Below are 24,107 nucleotides of genomic sequence, written 5' to 3' on the forward strand. Positions count from 1 at the left end.
TTCCCACTGCTTTTTCCTCTTTTCCTTCAGCTCTTTCTCCCAGGACGCGAGCCCGACCAAAACCCAGGATGCCCGGCTCAGGCTTTGAGGTCTTATTGCAAACATTCAGTGAGAGACAAAGCGATAAGTGGGAGGTGGATTTGCTATGATTCAGAGAGAAGCGCCCATTCTACAGGGTACCGGCCATGGAATGTGGCCTAACTAAGTTTTGCGAGAGGGGCGAGTTCATATGCTAATGAGTGGGAGGGTCATCCCAGCCACTGGCTTACAGATTGCGGATTAAAGTTTGCTGGATTGGACCCAATTGACTTTAATCAGTTTACGTTATGCTCTGGTGCTGTCATTCTTCCAAAGGTTGTGCTCTGCCCCCCTTCCTTCCTGTTTCATGCTCCTTTCCTCAGCCACATCCGGGCCCACAATGTTGCCTCTACAATCTACTAGAGGGATAACCAGAAAATAGCTGGCCTTGGGAGGGAAGAACTGTATAATATCCAACCCCTTAGTCCTACCTAGCACTGGTCAGGCTGGAGACCTTGGGGACGCCCAAACTCCAGCCCGGGGGTCCCAGGAGGTCATCACGTCTTGACCTGCCTAGGGATCTGGTCCTTGAAAGGTTGTCACGCCTCAGCCTTTCAGGGATCCGCTAGCCCCAAGGGTCCCAGGAGGCCGTCACGCCTTGACCTGCCCGGGGATTCGATCTCTAGGAGGCTGTCACGCCTCAGCCTGCCTGGAGATCTGCATCCTGACCCGGGGATGCCTTGCTCTCAGGTTGCCACAGTACTGGGTAGGATAAGCTTCAAAAAGCCTATTTGTTTTTTTCTTTTCCTTTTCCTCCCTAACATGACTCTTTTTCAGATGGGAAATAACCAATCCACTTCCCGGCAGACGCCCTTGAGATGCATCCCTGATAACTAGATGACCCTGAACATACTAGGGTCTTAAAGGAAGCCGGGAGGTATGCAACAGGGCTTCACATGTCAAGCGATAGATACCCAGTAGGGGAAACTGCAGTCCCCTCCTCTGATCCTAACTGGAATTATAATGACCCTGAGCACATTTGGGAAACGGATCATTTTCTAATCTGTATAAAGGCAGGACTGAAAGCAGCCCAGCAAAAAGTAATCAGCTATGCCCGGGTCTCAGCAATAACTCAGGAGTCCAATGAGAACCCCATTGCCTTTCAAGAAAGGCTAAAAGAGGCCCTCCAAAAGTTTACCAATTTGGACTTAGACTCTTTATGAGGGACAGGTGATTCTAAAGGACAAATTCCTGTCCCAATGTGCATCAGATATCAGAATTAAGTTACAACAGCTACAGCAGCAGGACTCTGCTGCCTCTCTAGATGAGATGATCCAGACAGCCACCAATACCTTTTATAACAGAGAACAGGAGAAGGAGGCCAAGGCCCAGGAAAGGGAGAGAAGGAAAGAGACAAGGCATGCCCAGATGCTGGCCGCCCTCCAGGGAAGCCCTATGGCACACCCCACAAGCCCTTGAATGACAAGGCACAAGGGAAATGCCTAATCTGTAGACAGGCGGGGCATTGGGCCAAAGAGTGTCCTAAGTGTGACAAGTCTCCTAGAACAGCTTGCCACAAATGCCATCAATTGGGACATTGGGCGGCACTCTGCCCTGGGGACCCAAGAGCCTCAAGGTCAAGCACCAAGCCTTCCCTCACAACTGAAGCGGCCCGCTTCAGCCAGCCCGCCTGTCACAGATAACCATCACAGGGCTGGAGCCAAGGGTGCAACTGGATATGGCAGGTAGGTCCGAGAATTTCTTGGTTGACACAGGGGCTACCTACTCTGTCTTGATCTCCTACTCCGGAGCCTTCTCCTCCCAAACCTGTACCATTTTGGGTGCTACAGGAAAAGCAACTACTAGAAGATTCACCCAAGCACTTCTTTGTTGCTGGGATGGACAGATATTTTCCCACGAGTTCCTGTGGTCCATGAGTGTCCTACTCCCTTAATGGGAAGAGACATACTCACTAAACTGGGGACCACCCTTGTGGTGGGAAGCTTTTCAGCCCCTAGGGCCCTACAGCTTCTGGTTACTACTGAATAACCCATTACACCTTCTCCAATAAAGAGAGAACAAAGACTATGGGAAGACAAAATTAACCCCCAGGTGTGGGATCAGGGGATTCCTGGACAAGCCCACCAAGCTGAACCTGTCATTATTGTCCTCCGAGATCCCACTCGGTTTCCTAACCGGAAACAATATCCTCTCAAAAGAGAGGCACAGGAGGGACTACAGCTTTTAAAAAATAAATTCCTTGCTTGTGGGCTATTGGTCCCCACCAGTTCACCATGTAACACCCCAATCCTCTCAGTAAAGAAAAAGGATGGAACCTGGCGAATGGTTCAAGATCTCCGGATCATAAATGAAGCTGTAGTCCCCCTCCATCCCACGGTACCCAATCCCTATGTAATCTTGGGAGAAATCCCACCCAGTGCCACGTGGTTTACAGTCTTGGATCTCAAAGATGCATTTTTTTGCATACCACTGGCTAAAGAATCCCAATATCTTTTTGCCTTTGAGTGGGAGGCCCCAGGAGAAAAACACCAACAGATGACTTGGACAGTATTACCTCAGGGGTTCAGAGATAGCCCCCACTTGTTTGGACAGGCCCTTAGCCGGGATCTCCTAGATCTGGACCTGGGAGCTAATGGGAAAATATTACAATATGTAGATGACCTACTAATCTGCTCTCCAGATGAAAAAAGTGCCCAACAACAGGCAATTCAGGTTCTAAACTTTTTGGCAGAAAGGGGATATAAAGTCTCCCATGCTAAGGCACAGATGGTCAAGACAAAGGTCACTTACCTGGGATTTCAGATTACACATGGGTCCAGGAGGCTGTCCTCTGATCGGGTACAAGGAATCCTCCAGTTGCCCTCCCCCAAGACTCGAAAACAATTGCGAGCTTTCCTGGGGTTAACTGGGTACTGTAGAATCTGGATACCCAACTATGGTCTAATTGCCTAGCCCTTATATAAAAGCTTAAAGGGACGAGCTGATTCAATCCCACTAATGTGGGGAACTCCTCAAAAGGAGGCAGAGGCTACACTAAAACAGGCCTTAACTCAGGCACCTGCCTTGAGGTTGCCAGATCCAAAAAAAGCATTCCAACTTTATGTCCATGAAAGAGAGGGAATAGCCTTGGGAGTGTTAACTCAAAGGTTGGGATCTGAGCCCCAGCCTGTAGCTTACTTATCCAAGAGACTTGATCCAACAGCCCATTGCTGGCCCCCCTGCCTTTGAAATCTTGCAGCTATTGCAATCATGATAGAAGACCTTTTGTTTATGTCAATGACCTCTTCCTAGATCCAGAGGTACAGACCCTCCAGTCTCATACCATGGCCTTTGGGCAACTCCAACAGGATATATGCTTGTGGGGTATGAACCAGGACCCAAAAGACTCTAAAGACTCGCCACTATATGCTCCAGGGACTCCAGTCCTAATTAAAGTCTGGAAAGATGGGTCCCCAAAGGCTCAACTCCAGCCCACATGGAAGGGCCCCTACCCTGTAATACTTTCTACTCCCACAGCGGTCAAAGTGCCAAGACATGACTCCTGGATTCACTACTCACGAGTCAAGCCATGGAAGAAAACAGAAGAGGGCACTCAATACACCTGTGAGCCCCTGGGAGATCTCAGATACCTATTCAGAACTACAAATGAGTGCCCTTCTAATAAACAACCCCAAAATCTGGTCTCTGGGGATAAGATTTCTCAAGACAGCTCTAAAGAGCCAACACAGCTTGGCAGAGATTGTACTCCAAAACAGACAGGAGATAGTTCTTCTGATCTCTGAACAAAGAGAGACTTGAGCCATCCTGGTGATGTAAATTTAAAATTGGCTAACGCCCCTACTAGTCCTTGTCATGCCATACTGATGCTGCTAATGACTGTTCCATGTACTGTCAATTGTCTAACCTGTCTTGTCTCTGCCCAGGTCAAGCTACGACATGCAGCGCCAGTTCAACAAAGATAAAACTACAGCCAACCACGGAAAACCTCAGTCACCCTTAGATGGACACCGCTATAAGGACTATGAGGCCTGAGACTAGCAAGAGGGGGAGGCCCAATGCCCCTCGCCGTCCCAGTTCAGCAGGAAGTAGCCAGAGAGACCTCGATGCCCCTATTCCCAAAGAATTGGGCCTCCCATCTCTTGAGGGGGGAATGTTAGGTAGGTAGAATAGGGAAAAGGAGTCCAAGACGGCGGTGGCTAAAAGACCTGGAAGGGAAAGCCCGTGAAAATAGAACAAAGGAAGGTCCGAGGACCGGAGTGAGAACCTCAGGTAAAACAAACAACGCTCCTGCCTAAGCCCAATTTGCATAGGACAGGCCCAGGGGGAGCCAAAACCATATAAAAAGAGGAGCCAAAGCCCTCTTCTCTCTCTCTCTCTCCCGTGACTCTCTCTCTCTCTCTCTCTCTCTCCCCCTCCCCCCCGTGACTCTCTCTCTCTGTCTCTCTCTCTCCACCCCCCCGTGCGATGGGGTGATCTTCTCTTTGAGTCTTTGGATCGACATGCCCTCACGCCTCAAAGATGGATTTTCCTGCTATTATCTAAATAAATAGAGCTGTAACACTGAGCTGTAACACTGATTTATTTAAGAGCTATAACACGGTCTGTTCTCCAAGAGCTGTGACCCGCCAAGGGGCTTTAATGTCCATCACTCCAAATTTTTGTTGTGACGAGACAAAGAACTGAGGAACATACACTCGCGTGACATCATCAACATCCTTCACCCTGGGAAGGCAAAAATAGCTAAGATAGAAATTTAGGTAAAACTAGCCAAAATGTACAAGACCACACCAGATATCATCTTTGAATTTGGATTCAGAATCCATTTTGGTAGTGGCAAGACAACTGGCTTTGGCAGGTTTTACTATTCCTTAAATTATAGAAAGAAAAATGAACCCAAACACTGACATGCAAGATATGGCCTGTATAGGAAAAGACCTCAAGAAAACAGCAAAAGGAACAAAGAACACAATGAAGGAAGTCAAGAGGACTGCAAAGGCCAATGGTGGTGCTGGCAAAAAGTGAGCTGGAGACTGGACAACAGAAGGAATAAAGATTCTGCAGTGACTGTGCAAATTTTTCATGAGATGATTAATAAACTAAGAATGTTTATGTGAAATAAAAATATATATATATACTTCAAATTATTCAGTAAAATTAACTTTAACAGGAAAATGTTCCAGGTATACCCTGATCATTCCATGGAGACTACACACACGTTTATCCAAAAAACTGACTCAGGCAGATTATCAATCATGTACCCTATGTGGTCTAACTTAAAGCTATCAAAGCCTATTCATGAAGATTAGTAATTTTAAGAACAAGTTGACAGAATCAGATATTTCACTGGTTATAGAAGTAGTCAGACTTTGTTTAAAAGAGTTTATATTCAGTCTGATTACAATAGCAAATGTCCTTAACGATATAAAAGTGCTTTGAAGCTCCTGCTATATGCTGTATTTCTTGTTTTTGTGTCACTTTCTTAAGAAGTCTTCTCAATCTGTTCCCAAGACTTAAAAACAGGCTCTATTCAGTCAAGGCAGCATTTTCCAAATCGTGGTAAATGGGACTGGGAAATTGTACACTTTAGCCCCAACCAGGAGAGTTACAAAACACATTAGCATACCAAAGACCTACAAAAAGTCCTTAGGTAAAGAAAGTAGACCTCTTTGAAAGCCTGGCCTTTCACAAATTTCCAAATGTGGCTAAAAAAGCAAAGTGTCTGAGAAGCTCATCGATTACCACACCAGCCTTCTGAAGTAATGACTGTACAAACATGAGCCAAACCTCCCACGAACTACAAATGATTTAGAAAGCATTCCATTGAGCCTCAAGACTACTCTGAATAAACCATAAAGCCAGTTATTAAGAGTTGCAAAAGTGAGTATGCTATTAGAATGTACCAAAGACTTCAGTTTCTATACAATTACTAATTCTGGGTGCTGCAACTCACGATGCAGCAAAGCACCAAATACACACACTCAAAACATGGAATTATGTAATTTTCAAGAGGAACAATCAAACATCGTTAGTAAAACTGTGTTGTCTTTAGCTGGTCATGGTTTTTAATTTTAATTATTCTTATTCCTAATAAAAAATTACCATTAGTTGAACTTCATTATTTTAGTTGTTTTAATAAACCTGTGAAATGTGTTACACAATTCCATCACCAGAATTTGAGACCTACCGTTTTCTAGCTAGTCTAAACTTTAAGATAAATACATTTTTTGTCATTCAATTAGGAACCATCCATATTCTTAACTGCTGAAGACAGTTCCTCTCCCCCAAAATGCGTATACCTTGACAATTTAGTTGCTATTACTCCACTAAAAAGAAGGAATTACTGAGCTACAGAATGACCCAGCTAAAGGGCTGGGATTAAAAGAGCTGGGCGGTCACTGTTCTAAAAGGCCTCACCTTAGCTATGGGGCCACTAATGTACGGGCGGGTCTTCTCCCTGGTCACCATGTCCACACCAACCAAATATGGCATAAGGACTTGGAATTAGGGCCCTTTGTGGAAGTAATAATAACTTCTCTCATCTTGAATGTCAATGATCCCTCCAGTCTCAAGTTTTGGGTAGGAAGCTTCCGGGAAGGTCTTAAAACAACTTAATCCCACAACAAAGTCTCTTCTCAAAACTCTTTTCCTGGTCTATCTTTAAAACTTTCCAGGTTCTGCTTTCTGATGACTGGGGAGTGGGGTGAGGGAAGTTGTGGGCTGACGGGGGTTGGGGTTCAAGAGGGAGGGGATATATGTATCATTATGGCTGATTAACGTTGCTGTATGGCAGAAACCAACACAACACTGCAAAGCAACTATCTTCCAATTTTGCAACAACAAAAAAAGAACTTTGCCAGGTTCATATGTACAGCTTGCAACAAAATGCTGTCAAGCACAGAAAGATACAGAAAAAAGGAGGGAAGTGTTTGATGATTTTGTGGACTCTTTATCTTTTTCTAGCTCTGAAAGTGACTTAGTGCTTCTAAGAACCCTACCCTATTAAGCCTTGTGACCACAGGTTATTGTGCTAAAGATGGGATTAGAACATATACAGCAAAGTAAAAATATTAGAGTTTAAAAATTCAGAGAATTCTTGGTCAATTTATCAATTGAGAATCAAAGTCACAATGCTAAAAACTCTAGTATTAAGATATTTCCTTCTCCAGAAACTGAGATCCATAATGAAGAGAGTCAAGATAATAAGAGCAACACTGCACCTGACCTTGGGCAAGTCAATTAACTGCTCTGATCATCCACAGAATTTACTGAAGAGAAGGTTAAACCAGTGATGGATAAATCCTCTTCTACTTCTCAAAGTCTAGATATTACCATGTATTAGAAGATGCTATTTCCCAGTTAATACATTAGATACTCAGAAAATTATTAACTCAAATGGGTCACAAGGGTTATCACTTTAAAGCCATACAACCAATATTCACTGATCTTCAAACAATCTATGTTCTGCTCTGCAGAGTCAAATGTCCCGCTCTGCAGAGTCAAACGTCCCATTTAGCAGCTAACTGATCTGTTCCTATCTCCTAAGGATTCTGCTCACGCTAATACCCATAATTATGATTATATTGAGTTAGCCAAAAAGTTCACTCAGATTTTCCCGTAAGGTGGTACAGAAAAACTGGAATGAACTTTTTTGCCAACCCAATACTATTAGCTACAATTCACAAGTTTTTAAAACCCTATACTTCTCAGAAATGTATTTAGAACCATCCGTCACACTAGATGCACAATAAATACTTATGATCTCAGGGCTCTACTGAAAATTAATCCCTTGTCAGACCAATACATGTTTCTAAGCCCGTGTATCATATCTAAGACTTTTTTTTAACACAAATGTGAACCTCAAAATACTTTAACAGATCATTTCCTCCACAGACCTGAACTATTTAAGGGCAACAAAAGTCAAAGTTCTTTCCTTTACCTCTGAAAAAGCAGTATTTATGTATTCATTCTTAAGTCATATTCTATCTCATGTTAATTCAGGATGGACAGCAGCCACTATATAAAGTTCCACACACTTATTCCAAAATCTTTGGTAAAATCATTCCTATATATTCATTAAATTGGCTACAGCTTGTTCTTCCCCAAGAATCCAATTAAGAATGGGTCTTTTAAAAAATTAAGCATTTGCATAATGAAATTTATAATTTCACTCAATAATGAAAAACACTTGTTTGTAAAAGGTCAGGAGCACATTGAAATAAATTTAAGTTGAATTTTACCAATATGCTTTCTGCCTAAACATTAAAGAATGAATTAACAAACCAGAATCTCTATCATACAAACATGCAAAGATATCTGAATGTATTTTAAAAGGCTTATCAGCCCCCTGAAACTGTATGAAAAACTGTGCATATGTGTATTTTTTCTGAGGAGAAGAGATAGCACAAAGCTATGAGGAGATGCTCAAAGGGGTTTATGACCTTTGACTAAAACTCTGCATTATGGGAGATATTTTAAAACGTTAATTTGCAGCTAACAGTTCAAAGTTTTTAGGTCAATACTCCAAAATAGTAAGATACAGTGGTATGAATTCCTTACATTCAAGAAGGAGTTCTCAAATGACTGCCATGCCAACATTTTTTGGCAAAAATTCCATAAAAGACAAGAATGACCTACAGGAGATATTTCAAAGTAATCTTAAAACTGTCAAATGGTTAACATTTACATACACACATATCACACACCTCACCAATGTCATTTCCCATTTAGAGTCTCTAGTCCAGGCACATGACCTGATGTTACTATATTCTGTTTTATATATGTCTATATATATATGACTATATATATATATAGTCAAGTCTCTCCAACTACTTATCCCTGTCACATAGTAAATTATATCTAATTTCTCTTGCTCAAAACACTATAACATACAAGTCTCAAATATATTTACACAAAGAAATTTCCACTTCAGTTAGATTAGCATGTCTACTGTTTCACTTATCAAGCTGTACGGTTAACAACTGGTAAAAACGTCTAGGACTTGCTTCAAAATTTAAAAGGTGAGGGGGGCAAGGGGAGTGAGTGAGGATACAGATAAAAAGGATTGACCACAAGCTGAAAATTGTTAAAGCTGGTGATATGCATGTATAAAATGTATACAAAGAAGAAAGCTCTTGAATCTGTCTTTAAGAAGCTCTCTGTTCTACTAGAACAAATAATTTCAGAATTTGTATGGAAGCACAAAAAACCTCGAATGGCCAAAGCAAGCTTGAGAAAGAAGAATGGAACTGGAGGAATCAACCTGCCTGACTTCAGACTATACTACAAAGCTACAGTCATCAAGACAGTATGGTACAGGCACAAAGACAGATCAATGGAAAAAAGCAAAAAGCCCAGAGATAAATTCATGTACCTATGGACACCTTATCTTTGACAAAGGAGGCAAAAAAAATACAACAGAGAAAAGAAAATCTCTTTAACTTAAAGTGGTGCTGGGAAAACTGATCAACCACCTGTAAAAGAACAAAACTTTCTAACAACATTGTGGTGGTGGTGGTTTAGTCGCTAAGTCATGTCCGACTCTTGCAATCCCACGGACTGTGCCCACCAGGCTCTTCTGTCCATGGGATTCTCCAGGCAAGAATACTGGAGTGGGTTGCCATTTCGTTCTCCAGGGGATCTTCCTGACACAGGAATCGAACCCGGGTCTCCTGCATTGCAGACAGATGATTTACCAACTCAGAATGGATTAAAGATTTAAATGTGAGACCAGAAACTATAAAACTCTTAGAGGAAAACATAGGCAGAACACTCTCTGACATAAATCACAGCAAGATCCTCTATGACCCACGCCCCAGAGTAATGGAAATAAAAACAAAAATAAACAAATGGGACCTAATTAAACTTCAAAGCTTTTGCACAACGAAGGAAACTATAAGCAAGGTGAAAAGGCAGCCTTCAGAATGGGAGAAAATAGTAGCAAACCAAAATATACAAGTAGCTCATGCAGCTCAATAACAGAAAAATAAATGACCCAATCAAAACATGGGCCAAAGAAATAAACAGACATTTCTCCAAAGAAGACATACAGATGGTTAACAAACACATGAAAAGATGCTCAACATCACTCATTATCAGAGAAATGCAAATCAAAACCTCAATGAGGTACCATCTCACGCTGGTCAGAATGGCTGCCATCAAAAAGTCTACAAACAATAAATGCTGGAGAGGGTGTGGAGAAAAGGGAACCCTCTTACACTGTTGGTGGGAATGCAAACTAGTACAGCCACTATGGAGAACAGTGTGGAGATTCCTTAAGAAACTAGAAACAGAACTGCCATACGACTCAGCAATCCCACTGCAGGGCATACACACGGAGGAAACCAGAACTGAAAGAGACATATGTACCCCAGTGTTCACTGTAGCACTGATTACAATAGCTAGAACATGGAAGCAACCTATCTGTCCATTGGCAGACAAATGAATAAGGAAGTTGTGGTATGTATATACAATGGAATATTACTCAGCTATAAAAAAAAAAGAATGCATTTGAGTCAGTTCTAATGAGGTGAATGAAACTGAAGCCTATTACACAAGTGAAGTAAGTCAGAAAGAGAAACACCAATGCAGTGTATTAACAAACATATATGGAATTTAGAAAGACAGTAATGATGACATTATATGCAAGACAGCAAAAGAGACACAGATGTAAAGAACAGACTTTGGGACTATGTGGGAGAAGGCAAGGATGGGACGATATGAGAGAATGGCACTAAAACATGTATATTATCATATGTAAAACAGATGAGCAGCACAAGTTTGATGCATGAAACAGGGCACTCAAAGCCAGTGCTCTGGGACAACCCAGAGGGATAGAGTGGGGAAAGAGGTAGGAGGGGGTTCAGGATGGGGGGAAACCTGTACACCTGTGGCTGATTCATGTCAATGCATGGCAAAAACCACCACAATATTGTAAAGTAATTAGCCTCCAATTAAATAATTAAAAAAAAAAAGAAGCTCTCTGTTCTATCACGCAAGGCAGACTTCTTTAAACTCTGCTTGCAATTTTCCATAATATAAAGTTTAAAGAAGTCTGTCTTGCCTCTTAGAACAGAGAGCTTTTTAAAAACAGATTTAGGAACTTTCTTCTTTGTACATCTGCCCAGTAGAGAGCAAATACTTACTTTTATAAACATATTTATTTCATTCTTCATGTGAAAGGGAGCAGTATTACTTCTCAATGAAACCTCAACAACTCTTTGATGATGTTTTATTTAAACGATTCTTTTATTAACCCAGATAAAACATATTCATTCACTCATTTAACTACTTACTGTTTACCCACTTTCTCAGATAGTCTGTCTTGAAGAAGATATAAAAAGTAATTCATACTCTCTAATGAAACAAGAATCTGAAAATATCCTCAAGTATCCAGGGAAAAAATGGGCAGGGAAGGAAGACAGTAGATGAAGAGAGAAAAAAAAGTAAAAAGCAACAAATACAGTTGTTTAAGAAAGGGCTTTAAGGCTTTCACATTTTTTAATAAGAAAAAAGGCATACAGTTTCTTCAAGTTAGACAGGTCTATAAGTTCCCCTCCTCATTCCGCTCTACAGATGAGGAACCTCAAGGTCAGAGAGAGGAAGTGACTTGCCTCAAGTTACACATCAAGTTGCTAACAAAACCAACATTAAAATTCAGATCTGCTGATTCACAGTGCAATGTAAATTTTCTGTATCAAAATTTTTTCTTCTACACTATAATACTCACTACCTGAAGAGAATGACTATTTTATTATTAGTATACACTTCAATTCTGTATTATACCATACTAAAAAAAAAGTAATAGACTAAGTAAAGGTGGAAGACGGAAGAAAATGCAAAGAAACTGCTGAAACAGTTATACACGAAGACTACATGCACATACCACACTTCCTTAATTCTGAGACACATCTGACTTTAAGACATAGTATCCATTTCACAAACATTTTTAAAGAAATATAGACACTGTAAAAACTTCATTTCAAAAAATACTAAAATGTGAAACCATATACCTCTAAAGCAATAAAATATAATGTACCCTCTGAGACACAAAAATCACTGTTATTTAAAACCCTATGTCACAAGGCACAAACACACAGAGCAAGAGTCCCATCTTCAAAGGTAAGGAAAAGTTACTAAATACCTAAAGCTATGTGGTATTCTTTTCAGTCATATGTACTAATAAACAAGTCCTTCTAGCCATATATTTCAGATGCATGAGCTGTGGGACCAGGAAGAGCAAAATTTGAATCTGAGCCCTGCCACCTGGCTCTCTGGCATTTGGAAAGTTACAAATTCTCCGAATCTCATTCTCTTCATAAAATGAAATATCCACCTTAGAGAACTGCATGAGAATCAAATGTAATATTAATAATTTATTTAAGGAGCATAGTACAGTGGCTAGATTAAACAGTTTCCTCCTACAATTCCTATGCGCCAAATGAAATTAAACTAAAAACTACATCCCATTCTTGACTTACAAGGTTGGAATACATCTATACTAGGACAAATATTTCTAATTTGCTTTGGAATGATTATTTAAGAAAAGATAATTTTCTTGAAATGTATCTCATTTCTTCTTCAAATTGGGAACAGAAAACATGATAAATTCTAAGTGTTTAGGTTAAATTTGTTATATGTAAACTCAGCACTTTCATGTAGCTATACTGAACTGATACTCTAAGCCCATTACAAACACACTGAAGAGACGAACTATAAATCCACAAGTGGGAGCAAGGAAGGGCTACATGTAGGTTTAGGGAAGGCCAAAAAGATAGATAAAATGACTCAGTGTGTGATTTGTAAGGTCTGGTTTTTTTAACCTTAAGTTCATTCATTACACAATATTCAGAAAAGCCAAGACCATATATCTATGTATGATTCAGAGTGCTTTAGTAACCGGATCCTTCAGATTAGGCAAATGTACAGTTTCAGGTTGTTTCCAATAATAATTCATTTTCAAGAAGGAACTGTGCCCATCAAAGTGGCACATATGCAGTAGACACTGAAACAATACTATTTTCCTTCCTATCCCAAACATAGACTAGGCCACCCACATATTCCCTCACTATTAGTTCATATTAGTTGAACAGTTTCCCCCCACTAATTATAAAAATAACAATGCTTGTTTTTATAAACTTGGAGAAATACAAAGAGCACCAGCATTTTTAAATTATCCATCACCTTACCAGCCAATAATTAAAATATTACAAAGGGACATACCAACATCTTTCCTATGAATTTGACCATAATTGTGATCATACCAAACTTTAAATTTGTATAGAGCACTTGCCACTAAACACAATTAACTACCAGCCTGTATTTCAATGTCTTTATTTTGGCTTTCTTGAGATTAAATTCACACTAGTTTTTTCCTTACTTAACTCAATGGTTTCTTCTCAATCTTTGTTCTTCTGAGTCTCTCAGCTACATATTTTGCTACTGGTAACTTCCTCTTTAGTAGAACTCTATCCTAAGTTTCCCTAAACGGTGTATTTCTCAGTGTCAACAAAAGTCTCTCCAACTAATCTTTTTCTATTTCTTCACTAGCTCTCTTCTGTTAACTCCTGACAATCTCTAAAAATGGTTCAGGCCTGACCTTGAATTTGCTTGCCAACTTTGAATCACCAGCACTTAACACAATGCCTGGCACAAAGCAGGTGTCCAATTCACATTCACTTATTGCGTTTGCCAACCCTGACCTGCCACTTACTAGCTGTATGACCCTGGTTAAATTAAATCTCTCTGAACCTTAACTCTCTCATCTATAAAGTAGAGATAATCAAAGGAAGATGAGGCTTGGAAAGTTCAAAATAGCTTCTGGCACACAGTAGTACCCAATAAATTTTGCTATTAATATTAACATAATCTAGCACAAGAATCAAAAATATTTATTACTATATATGCTTGAACACTAAATCTAACTGTGAACAATCCAACTTATTTTCACCATATCCTTCTTACCATAACTATCAAAAAAAATTCTTGTACTCATTTCTTTATTACCATCTCCAAGCCATCATTAAGTATTTGAAGTTCTCTCTCTATGTAGCCACCATACAAAACCATCATTTATCAATTAGGCTATAACAAGACTTAGTTGATTTCCACACCCTTAAATCTTCAATCAAATCTAACTCCTTAAAACCATTTTTAATTTGTCACTCTTGCCCACAGTTGCTTATAACATGTCCATACTACTGGAATATCATCCTGTCTTGCAAAAACCCACACCCCAACTCCTAGTTCAAAAGATGGCTCGACACTCACCTCTTTCAGGAAACTTTCCCTGATTAACTCCACACCACTGAGATTACTCCTCTGCTCCCAGTCGCCTCAGCACCTCAGCACTTAGGTATTCTGTTATACTAAGAGTAAAATGTGATCAGTAAATAACATTACCAAGAAATTACTTCCACAAAAGTATTCCTACATCCTAAAGAATGGTCCATTACCTACAATGCTTTGGTATGTGGTTAATAAAGAAACATACAACAAATGCCCTCTTTGGTTTTTGTCCTTAATATTATATTATTTTATGTTGGTAAGTGAGTGAGTGAAAGTCGCTGAGTTGGTTCTGACTCTTTGTAACCCCATGAATTATACACATACAGTTCATGGAATTCTCCAGGCCAGAATACTGGAGTGGGTAGGTCTTTCCCCTCTCCAGGGGATCTTCCCAACCCAGGGATTGAACCCAGGTCTCCCACATTGCAGGCCAATTCTTTACCAGCTGAAGGGAAGGGAAGCCCTATGTTGGTAAAGAAGTATTTAATTCTTCATAATCCTTTTGCCCTACCCTCAAGCAGAAATTACACCTTAGTGGGAATCACCTTCTCCTGCTTAAATTCAATTGAAATGCATTAATGGACCATTTCATTTTCTAACTTTTCTCTTCCCACACCCCCAAATAAAAATTCGAAAGCTTTAAACAGTAAGAAAGTAACAATGATACCAAGTTAATCTTTCCTCTAACTGAAAGGAACTTTGAACCTATCTAACTACAAAACTCTCCCAAGGCTGAACAATTTCCCAACATGCACGATACACAATCGAATTCTGTATCAAAATGTTTGACTCTTATACAGCAACAGGACTACCTGTGTTCATTCTTATTGTGTTACTATAAGAGACCTTATATTGCTTTTACATTACACAGACAGTTGAGAAATTCCCCTGCAGGGCAGAATTTCTTAAGTATCCTCTCATGTTATCTTTAAACCTACACGTTGGACTAAATGATACCTCACTGTCATCCAATCAAAAGGAAACAATAATTGTGCCATTGCTTCTGGGAGGATGAGCTCCTGCTGAGGCAAAACAATGAGATGAACTGTCACAGGGGTTGGAGAGGAGGGCAATCACCCTCAGAAGTGAGAGTTAACAGGTCTGAGCATTTGGCCATGGATGACAAATAGATGGGAAAACAATGGAAACAGTGAGAGACTTTATTTTCTTGGGCTCCAAAATCACTGCAGATGGTGACTGTGGCCATGTAATTAAAAGACACTTGCCCCTTGGAAGAAAAGCTATGACCAACCTAGACAGCATATTAAAAAGCAGAGACATTACTTTGCCAACAAAGCTCCGTCTAGTCAAAGCTATGGTTTTTCCAGTAGTCATGTATGGATGTGAGAGTTGGACTATAAAGAAAGCTGAGCGCCAAAGAATTCATGCTTTTGAACTGTGGTGTTGGAGAAGACTCGAGAGTCCCTTGGACTGCTAGGAGATCCAACCAGTCAATCCTAAAAGGACTGATGCTGAAGCTGAAACTCCAATACTCTGGCCACCTGATGTGAAGAACTGACTCATTGGAAAAGACCTTGATGCTGGGAAAAACTGAAGGCGGGAGGAGTAGGGGATGTCAGAGGATGAGATGGTTGGATGGCATTACCGACTCAATGGACATGAGTCTGAGTAAGCTCCGGGAGTTGGTGACGAACAGGAAAGCCTGGCGTGCTGCAGTTCTTGGGGTCGCAAAGAGTCTGACACGTCAATAACTGTGAAAGACGAAAGACTGAACTGAACTGAAGTGAGTAGTGAATGAACCTATTGCCCTGGCTTTTTGTCTCCTACCTGACCAAACGGACAGTTTGGTCCGTTTGCTGACTTACTCATAAAAGATCCACACCCTTCAGCTACCACACATAAACCTACACCCTTCAGCTACCACACATAAACCTACACCCTTCAGCTACCACACATAAACCTATCTCCTTTGCTCCCTGTATACTTTCTCCTAACTGGCCTCCTGACGCCTTCTAGTCAAACAGCGTGCACCCACACCTCACCTAAAACCTTCGCCTCTCAGTCACCTTCCGGCTTTAGGAAGTGCCTCGTACTCTGGACCCGCGTGTCCCAAGCCTCTTCCCGTCACTCCCAGTTGATTTCCTCCCACTCTCTGTCAATGCCGATTTCCGAGAGGCCAAACACGCGCCCTGGCTCCACACCTTCTCCGAGGACTCCCTTTTCTGAGCATCACCCTATTCCCATCACTTTCTTGGTCCCCAGATCCAGAATCCTTCCATCACAGGCCTCCTTTCACTGCCACCCTCGAGCGCACAAACCTGCTCCTGCGTTAACTATCCTGCCCCACCTTCGCCACCTCTACGCAGCTTCCCCGCCCCAGGCGGCGCCCCCAGGCTCCCCGTCTGCAAACCAGGCCCCTCCCTACGGCTCCGCTCTGGGTCCTGGCCCTCCAGAGGGCGGTGGCCCCGCCAAGCCGCGCGGAGACCCTCCGGCAGAAGCTTGCACCCCCGGCTCCGGGCAGCAGGGGGTGGGGGTTGGGGCGGGGCGGCGCGTACTGCCCCCGCCTCAACCGGGCCTGTCTCCACAGCTCCCAGAGCCGCGGCCCGGGCCAGGAGAGGAGGGGCCCGCAGCCCGCCTCTCCTGCCCGGGGTTCCCGCCTCTCACCTAGTCGCAAAGGCTCTGGCCTCGCTTTCCTCCCGGCCGTCCAGTGAGGCCGCCGTCGCCGTAGCGCTCTCCTCACCCGCTCTTCCACCGCCCCGACCGGCTGCTGAAGAGCGGATGGGTAGTGGCAAGCCCATTGGCTGTGGCCAGTACTCGCGTCAGCCGGTCCCGACCCGGACCTCGGAATGTGACTGGCTGGCGCGGCGCCTTTTCTCCAAGTCTTGTCCTGATTGGCTCTCCCGCGCCCCTTACCAGAGGACCGCTCACCCTCCTCCGGGTTCTGGCCTCCCACCCCCTCAACCCCGTTTCCATCCGGGCGGGAGGGGGAAGGGAGTGGACGCGTGTGGAACGCGAAGGGCCAATGGGAGAGCGGAGAGGGGGCCGGGAGGTGGGCTCTGCAGCCGGCCTGCCCGCGGGGCAAGTTCAGCCAATGGGCGCGCCCCCCACATCCCCAGCTCAGGAGCGCCCCCGCTGGCCGCTAGCGTTCCAGCGGGTCTCGCCCACGGCCACGCCCGGGCTGCCCGTCGCCTGGAAGCGGCGCCGGTTGGAAAGGCGGGGAAGATGCGGCGAAGCGGGTCCGAGGGACGGCGGGTAGCCATTGTGGCGTGCTCCCGCACTGTCTACGTGAGGCCCGGTGCTCGTCTTGGCGGGGCTGGTTCTGGTCGGTGAGAGCCGAGCTGCCGCTCTGTGGTCCCCTGGAGCCTCCGCGAGGTGCTCTAGAGAGAGGGAACCTAGCGTACGTCTAGTCCAGCCCCGCGGGACTCTGGGCCAGATATTTACTTAACACTTCTTCCAGAATAATTTCATATAAAACTTATCCATGGTGAGAAAAATTAGAGTAATGTTTACCTCACGGAGGTGAGGGGAAATGGAAGGGGCCCAGGGCACCTTCAGGGTAGCTGGGAGCGTTTGCCTCTTGTTCCAGGTGGTAGTTACTGAGGTGGTGTATGCCTCGGTAAAAATTCTCCGAGTCGTACAATTAAGATGTAGTGCACCCAACGCACTTTATATATAAATATCTCAATTTTTTTAATGATAAAAGGATTGTGAGAAAAACTCTTGTCATAATATTACTATAACCTTAGGCTTCATGGGACGCCCACGGTATAAACAATCCACTGGGATTTAGCTATAATTCAAAAAGTAGAAACTATAGGAAGGAAAAAAAAAGGATTGTGAGAATTTAAAACGAGTGAAGTTCCTGGCACGGTGACTAAAACTCACAGATTGGTGCTTTAAGGGTGGGCTAAGATGTTTCAGAAGATTTACAGGCTGTTTCATTGCCTGACACTCAGTAGAACAAAAGCACCCAGGGTGCTGCACCTAATTGAAACCTACATAAGTTTACTGAGCTGCCTACTTTATGGCCTACCTAAGTTATAAACCCAGGAAACTGTATAGTTCGGTAAATAAAAGTAAATTACACCAAGTCAGAAATGTATTATAGTAGTTTACAGCCTAAGGTTACTATATATTGCTGAGAATATACATAGGAATAGACACGAAAAACACATATGTTACTGATGAAGTTTATGCATTCCCTCAGACTGTCATAACTTCTTTAAAAACAGAAGACAAGATCAAGCTTTAATTTTTTTATTCAAATAGTACATCTTCCTGCTGTAAGGAAATACTTTTCTTATGGTATGTATTGATAACATTTTCTAACTCATATATTGTTCTGTCAAAGTTTCATTAAACAGTTCTTTTGAGGTTCTTCACTCCATCTTTGCAACTCTATGCAACTATTCATTTATTCATCTGAATTTTGTGGAAGAGAAAATTGGGGCTCAATGAGACAAGTAATCTGCCCAAAATCACATATGTATTAGGTGGCAGAAGTGGGGTTGAAATCTAGGCCTATTTGATGCAAAATTCCATAATCTTTCTACAGTGCCACATTTGCCTCCTCCAAAACAAAATCAGGTCATTTTGCTTTGTCCTTATTCATCTTTGTATTCCCCACAATGAGTAGCACAGAATCTTGCCTATGTCTCTCATGCAACTCATGGGGTTAAAAGTTATTACCACCATGCTTCATTTTTATAGATTTCATAACAAAGTGTGAACTACTTAAAAGTAACTTCTTTGATTAAACGAAAGGGAACACAATTTTGTAGCTGCAGTAAACAACCCATTACAACTATCTAGAATACATCAGAAATGCGCTTTCATGGTATAAACCGAGCACAGCATAGAAAGAGTTTTAGGCAGCTTTTCTCAAGAGTCAAATTTCTAGTGAGCACAATTATTCTCTGCAATTCTTTTGGTGTTCTCTACCTTGGCTGCATACAATTATGACATCCAGAATTGGTCTGCTTTAAACATAAAGCCTGTTATTAAAAAAAAAAAACAGGCAAATCATGTGACGGCAGCATTTAGAGGAACCTATCCCAGAAGCTGTCCCTGAAGAGACAGCTCAGAGAACCAGGCAGCCCAGAAACCCAGGCATGGAGATTAATCCTGTTGGAGAAAGCGGTTCGTTATTGTGGATGACCTGAAACGTTTCCTGTATAATTACCAAGTGTTGAAAGGCTCCATGCTACTGTTGTGTCAGAGATGGAGTGCTTATCATTAAAGTGACCAGTGATAACGCTCCAGAGCATGCTTTGAGACCTGGTTTCTTGTCTACTTTTGCCCTTACAAAAGACCAAGGGGGAAAACTCAGACTTTCAAAAAAGAAAGGTGTATCATCTGTTACTATAACACATACCAGGTGGTTGAATTCAATCCTTTACCTTAGGTGGTGAGTTTCATAGCCAGCACTAATGCTAATACAGTACTAATTGTCAGCCTAGAAAAGGAAATTGCTCCATTATTTGAAGAATTGAGACAAATTGTGGATTTCTTAATCTGGCAGTTTCTTACCATCATCATTTCAGACACACTATCAATCCATCAGTCTTTAGGCCACAACAAGAAAGGGCCCCTTTTCCACCTTACACTGGTGAAAGAGCCTATAGATAGAATTTATGAACAGATTGATTGTTATCTTTTCTTGTGTAGGGCTTTTTCTTATTTAGTGAGATCACAGAAGGTTCAGTCTATCACAGCTCCTATGCAGTTAGTCCAGTCACCAAATATGCATGAGATCCTATTTAGTGGCTCAGAATCAAAATGATACTTTAATTCACTTGAGCAATGAAGTGCTCAATATGTACTGTATTGAACAATATGCCATGCCTGCAGAATGAAGCAGACTCTTTTTATTGTGAATAATGAGGGCATATTTTTCTTCATATTACTTTCTTTGCATTGAGTATTAGGAAGAAAAAATGGCTTGTCATTTTTCAGTTACTAAGTTGTGTCCAACTCTTTCTGACCCAATGGACTGTAGCATGCCAGACTTTCTTTTCACCCTCTATCTTCCAGGATTTGCTCAAGTTCATGAGTATTGAGTCAGTGATGCTGCCTAACCATCTCATCCTCTGTCGTCCCCTTCTCCTCCTGCCCTCAATCTTTCCCAGCATCAAGGTCTTTTCCAGTGTGTTGGCTTTTTGTATCAGGTGGCCAAAGTACTGGAGCTTCAGCTTTAGCATCAGTCCTTCCAATGAATATTCAGGATTGATTTCCTTTAGGATTTATTAGTTTTATGTCCTTGCAGTACAGGGACTCTCAAGAGTCTTCTCCAGCACCACAATTCAAAAGAATCAATTCTTTGGTGCTCAACCTATTTTTGTGGTCTTTTTTTTAATGGTTTCGCAAAAGTAATAAAACCAGTACAATCACTGGCTTTCCTTTGTACATATTTTTTTTGGGTGTAAGGAGTCTTACTAACTGCTTTGTCAGAGAATGTTTGACGGGAGGATTCCTACATGCTGTCTCTCATGAGTCCTTTGTCCCTCTTCAAGCAGAACAGCACGCTGCTCCCAGGGACTGAGGTCATTGTGTGAGGCAAGCATGAGTCTCCTTTAGTAAACATTCTCCTTAGGACAAAACAGCTTAGTCTCCTTCCCCTTTGTTGAGATATGGATTGTCTCCCGACCTTGTGACTAACATTACCCCTTGTTCCCTTGGTAGCGGTTGCTGTACATTTGGTTTTCTGATCTCTATCATTCCCAAAAGAAGTTTCTTGTACTGCAGCCTATATATACTCATAGAAAAATCATTAAAGCACGTTTGCTCCATCAGAGCTTAGGTCCCTGGGTCTTTTTTGTCTGTCTGTCTCTCTCTCTCTCTCTTTCTCTCTCTCTTTTTCTGGCTGACTCTCTGGAGCGTGGAGACCCGTCGTGCTCACTTTTCTGCCCGGGCTTCTAAGACCCCCTTGAGAGGGCGCCTGGTGCCTTCGTGAGCGATGCAAGTCCTGTGTCAAGGACTTTATTGGTCCTCTGCGTAAACCAAGGGATGTCAGCCTCTTTCTCTCTTTCACTTTCTTATCGTTGACTCCGTACCACAAGGTTCCGGTCCATTAAAGGACCCCAACACTGATTTGATTCTTCCCAGAGGGTGCTGCTCTTTATTGGAAATGAAAATGATACCGAATGTCTTTCTATTGCACTCTGCTTTCTATAACCAATCAGTATTTTTTAATGTTTGTATCTTTTTTATAAAATTTAGATGTGATTCATTATTGAATTCTGTTTCCACTGTTGGTATGTATGTAAACATAGTAATATAGCCCTTTTTTTCATATATGAATATAAACGACATAGTATTTTTTTAAAAGTACAGTTTGAGCATTGTGTAAGTTTTCTCTCCCCCAGACTGTTTTCAAACATTTAAAAATTATAACTCATTTAATTCACTCTTTCAACCACATGATTAAATGATTGTTTTTTATCTGGTCTGGAGACAACTTTACCTAACATCAGTTAGTCAGTCAGTTCATTTACTCAGTCATGTCCAACTCTTTGCAACCCCATGGACTGCAGCATGCCAGGCTCCCCTGTCCATCACCAACTCCTGGAGCCTGCTCAAACTCATGTCCATTGAGTCGGTGATGCCATCTAACCATCTAATCCTCTGTCATCCCCTTCTCCTGCCTTCAATCTTTCCCAGCATCAGAGTCTTTTCCAGTGAATCAGTTCTTCAAGTCAGGTGGACAAAGTATTGGAGCTTCAGCTTCAGCATCAGTCCTTCCAAAGAATATTAAGGACTGATTTCCTTTGGGATTAACTGGTTGGATCTCCTTACAGTCCAAGGGACTCTCAAGAGTCTTCTCCAACACCACAGTTCAAAAGCATGAATTCTTTGGCACTCAGCTTTCTTTATAGTCCAACTCTCACATCCATACATGACTACTGGAAAAACCATAGCTTTGACTAGATGGAGCTTTGTTGGCAAAGTAATGTCTCTGCTTTTTAATATGCTGTCTTGGTTGGTCATAGACTTTCTTCCAAGGAGCAAGTGTCTTTTAATTTCATGGCTGCAGTCACCATCTGCAGTGATTTTGGAGCCCAAGAAAATGAAGTCTGTTACTGTTTCCATTGTTTCCCCATCTATTTGCCATAAAGTGATGGGACCAGGTGCCATGATCTTAGTTTTTTGAATGTTGAGTTTTAAGCCAGCTACTTCACTCTCATTTTTCACTTTCATCAAGAGGCTCTTCAGTTCCTCTTCGCTTTCTGCCATAAGGGTGGTGTCATCTGCATATCTGAGGTTATTGATATTTCTCCTGGCAATCATGATTCCAGCTTGTACTTCATACAGCCCAGCATTTTACATGATGTACTCTGCATATAAGTTAAATAAGCAGGGTGACAATATACAGCCAAGAAACAAGATGGCAGAGTAGAAGGATACGTGCTCATCTTCTGTGAGAACTCCAAAATTGCAACTCACTGCTGAACAATCATCGACAGCAGAATGTTGGAGCTAACCAAAAAAAGATACCCCATGTCCAGGGGCAACGGAAAAGCCCCAACAAGACGGTAGGAGGGGTGAAATCGCATTTAGAATCAAACATCATACCCACCAGCAATGCTCAGATGGCTCAAACAAAACATTGTGTGCGTCAGGACCTAGAGGCCCCACAGAGACTGAGCCAGACTTGCCTTTGAGTGTTTGAGTGTCTGCTGTGGAGGCACGGGTCAGCAGTGACCTGCCCCTGGGACAGAGGCTCTGGCTGCAGCAGACCTGGGACACCCAGCGTGTTACATAAGCCCTCTTGGAGGAGGTCACCCTTAGCCCCGCCGTAAAGCTGCCAAACAGATGACCCACAAACTGCAGAAAAATTATACCGGAGAAATTCTCACACTGTTAAGAAAGTTCTGGGACCTGCAACTGATTTCCCAACCTAGGGTTCCGGCAAAGGGACTGAGAACCCTCAGGGAGTTTGACCTTGGAGGCCGGTGAGAGACTGATTCAGACTTGCCTGTGAGTGTCCAGGAGTAGGTCAACAGTTTGGCCTCAGGCCAAACAACAGGGAGGGAACACAGCCCTACCCTTCCAACAGTTGAATTCTCAGGCCTAGCCAAAAAGCCTTAAGAAGATAAGAGGCAAAATTTTGCCTCCCCTACAATTTTTGGTGATAAGGTTGGGATTTTAACAGTTGGGACACTCAGATATCCTGGGACATCAGACAAAAAACTGGCAGAAGGTAACAGTTCTTACACATTGGTCCTTTAAATCTCTGCCTGCATACCCCAATCAAAACAAGAAAAATAAAAAGTCTCTCCTTATCTTTTCCCTTTCTAAATGTGGATTGTCAGGAGAAAAATATATGTGAAAATTTGTTCTTTGAATTGTGAGTCTTGTAAATTTGGTTCCCAATACCTATTGGCAATAATCCACAGGCTGCTCATCTTTGTTTTTTGTTTGTTTGTTTGTTTTGTTTTTCTGTTTCTTCGTAGTATTTGTCATAAGGAGAAAAATCATAAAAGGAGATGCCCCATTCATCTTGTTTCTTGTCATCAGTGCTTGGCTTTGTGACTAGTGAAAATAATCTATCTTGTCTCTACCAGTTGGACTGGATGGTACAAGTGTTGGCTTGAGTCAGGTAATCAGCCAAACAGGCTAGAAGTCAAGACACAAAATGACAAGCAGCATTCTCATTGTCCAACCTTGCCAGCTTTGTCTTAATTAGAGATTCCAGCCCCTAGGAAACCTTTGTTCTACCTTCACTGTCTTCCTAGAGCTAGGAAGCCCTTATCCTAGTATTGCCCACTGGATGCTACAGATTCGCTAGTTAATGCTGGAAGCATTTCGAATCCCTGTTGGAAGCA

The 24,107-nt window shown here is 42.2% G+C and overlaps 1 protein-coding gene and 1 pseudogene across 3 annotated transcripts in view; one reads left to right on the forward strand and one right to left on the reverse strand.

Moving 5' to 3' along the window:
- The window catches only part of FAR1 (fatty acyl-CoA reductase 1), a 75,050-nt gene extending 57,872 nt beyond the window's left edge, over window positions 1–17,178 (reverse strand). The window contains exons 1-2 of one of the 3 annotated variants that reach the window (XM_043481141.1): window positions 16,948–17,078; window positions 14,305–14,402 (exon numbers count right to left, since the gene is read on the reverse strand). Coding sequence is in view for 2 of the 3 variants with exons in the window: in XM_043481140.1 (XP_043337075.1) it covers window positions 16,948–17,081 (134 nt within the window). In the remaining variant the exon portion in view is untranslated. Of the gene's footprint in view, window positions 1–14,304; window positions 14,403–16,947 lie in introns of all 3 variants that reach the window. The other 2 variants (XM_043481140.1, XM_043481139.1) reach the window with 2 other exon arrangements.
- Window positions 17,179–17,812: 634 nt separating this feature from the next.
- Window positions 17,813–20,065, forward strand: LOC122449238 (annotated as a pseudogene).
- Window positions 20,066–24,107: the final 4,042 nt, after the last annotated feature.

Source organism: Cervus canadensis, chromosome 11 (genome assembly GCF_019320065.1).
Source record: "Cervus canadensis isolate Bull #8, Minnesota chromosome 11, ASM1932006v1, whole genome shotgun sequence".
NCBI lineage: Eukaryota > Metazoa > Chordata > Mammalia > Artiodactyla > Cervidae > Cervus > Cervus canadensis.